Raw genomic sequence first — 2,500 nt, forward strand, 5'->3', positions numbered from 1 at the left:
TGATAATGCGATAATGGTAATGATAGCATGTAGACTAATAAGTAAACAATAATGAAGATAATAACTAAGATAACAGTAATCGCGGATCTATTATGAAACGGCATAACAGATAAAAATGCTATTAGTAAAACCACTAATACTATAATGTAGACTCAAGAGTGTATCATTATTACCTACCAAAGATAAGAATGAACAATCCGTAACAATGATATTGATAACAAAAGTCGTGATTTAATATATGAAATCGAATCATTATAATTCAGTGCTAAATATAGCATATGAATTACATTGTCACAGAATGAGACGATGCATTAATACAACAAAATAAGGAATTTAATATTTTGGGGACATTATTCATTCTCAGTACATAAACTTCAACAGATCCATTATCTATGGTTTAATGTTATCAGATACTGCTTCTCTTATCGTATCACACCAACAGCTTCTCTCATGTCCTGAATACAGCTTTTCCGCAGTTGATACAGGAAACTGAAATGGATATGTAAATAACTTACCACGTGTGCATTGAATTAATTATTTTGTCTATTACACGTTTGGCTTTTACAAATCAACTGCAATTGATCATTCCACTGTGGTCATCAAAGAGAAGACATGGAACTATATCCAGTGGCGAAATACTTACTTTAATATTAATGGTACATATTGTAAAAGTGATTTTGGTGTAAGGTAAAACATTATAAAAAATAACCGTAGTGTTTCGGAATTACATGACTTGGCACCTCAGACAAGTCCATGGAAATCATATGTATTTTCAGTGCATTTCGTTACCAGATCTCGCGTGGGAAACACCACAAAGCGTAAACAACAATTAGCCAGAAGAATTCCACCGACCAAATATGTGGAAATACCTCCTGTGTATTTGTTTCGTGGCTCTGACCCTCCAGGCTCTCCCAGCGGACGGCCAGATGTGTCCCATGGCTGACGACATCGCCCCCTGCCACTGCACGAAGGACGCCGTGACGCAGAAGCTGGACCTCGACTGCTCGAACGTCCTGGACAGCTGGCAGCTCGAGCGCATCTTCCACGCCAGGTTCCCTTCCCCCGTCTTCAGGAGGCTCACCATGGCGGGCACCGAGGGCCACAGGGTCCCCCTCGTGTACCTGGCGGACAGCGTGTTCGGCAACATCTCCTTCAGCTCTGTGGTCATAAAGTACACCAACATATCCCACGTGGGCGAGAAGGTGTTCGAGAAGTCCTACGACACGCTGGAGAGCCTCACCTTCAGCTACAGCGACCTGCAGGTGTATCCCGCGACGAACCTCCGCTTCTTCACTAGGCTCTCCACCCTCGACCTGTCACACAACAAGATGGTGTTCCTCCAGGACGTCTACTCGCTCAGTCTGCAGATCCTGAACGTCGAGCACAACGAACACCTCGCCTTTTCCGACAAGCTCCTCACCGTCGTGCCAAGTCTCCTGGAAATGTCCTTGGCATCCTGTGGCATCGAGAGCATTCCTCCAGGACTCTTCTCGTCCGCTGAGGTCTTGTCCAACGTCAACATGGAGGGCAACAAACTGACGCATTTGGGCGGAGGTGCTCTTGCCTTCGCCTCAAACGATGTCCTGGAAATTATTCTTTCGGACAACGAAATCTCCAGCGCTGATAAGGACTTTATATCAGGTAGGAAAACCACATATAACATTTTTTCGACTTTCATTTTATTATCAGTATAGGCTATTCATGTAAATCCCCGTATTTGCATTTTCTTTCCTAAAAACGTAAAAAAAAAACTAAAAGTTGTTAAAGGCAGACATTGAGTAATAGAAGCCCGGTATCAGATCAACGGTGATTTATTTCGTTGTAAAAGTACCATTCATCTTTATCACACCCGCTTCGTCGGTATCATCAATCGGCTGTTTCTAAATCTGGTATTCAGATTTTTTTGTGTGCGGGAGGAGGTTGTACGAAGCATTGTGTAATCAATAAGGTAGACGTTGGTTTATTTATGTAATCATTTCAAGTGATTGACGGACGGTATTTACATACATCAGCCTTCCATATCTATCCCTAAGATATAACACCCACACACTGATACATGTGTTTGTGTATCCATATGTTTATGTATATATATATATATATATATATATATATATATATATATATATATATATATATATATACATAATATATATAAATTATATATATATACATATATATATATTATATATATGTATATATATATATTGTATATATATATGTATATGTATATATATATATATATATATATATATATATATATATATATATATATATATATATATATATATACACATACACATGTACACACACACACACACACACACACACACACACACACACACACACACACACACACACACACACACACACACACACACACACACACACACACACACACACATCCATATATATGAACCGTATTCATGTTGACAAATGTATTAAAGGTATGAATGGGAATGGATGTCATCACAATACAATACAATGTATTTGACCGGTTTCG

At 39.0% G+C, this 2,500-nt stretch overlaps 1 protein-coding gene across 1 annotated transcript in view; it reads left to right on the plus strand.

The window, feature by feature from the left end:
• Positions 1-479: 479 nt before the first annotated feature.
• The window catches only part of LOC113807072 (oplophorus-luciferin 2-monooxygenase non-catalytic subunit), a 7,837-nt gene continuing 5,816 nt past the window's right edge, over positions 480-2,500 (plus strand). The window contains exon 1 of the mRNA XM_027358239.2: positions 480-1,641. Within this exon, the coding sequence (XP_027214040.2) occupies positions 858-1,641 (784 nt within the window). The 5' untranslated portion in view covers positions 480-857. The remainder of the gene's footprint in view (positions 1,642-2,500) is intronic.

This window comes from Penaeus vannamei, chromosome 6, assembly GCF_042767895.1.
Source record: "Penaeus vannamei isolate JL-2024 chromosome 6, ASM4276789v1, whole genome shotgun sequence".
Classification (NCBI taxonomy): Eukaryota; Metazoa; Arthropoda; class Malacostraca; order Decapoda; family Penaeidae; genus Penaeus; species Penaeus vannamei.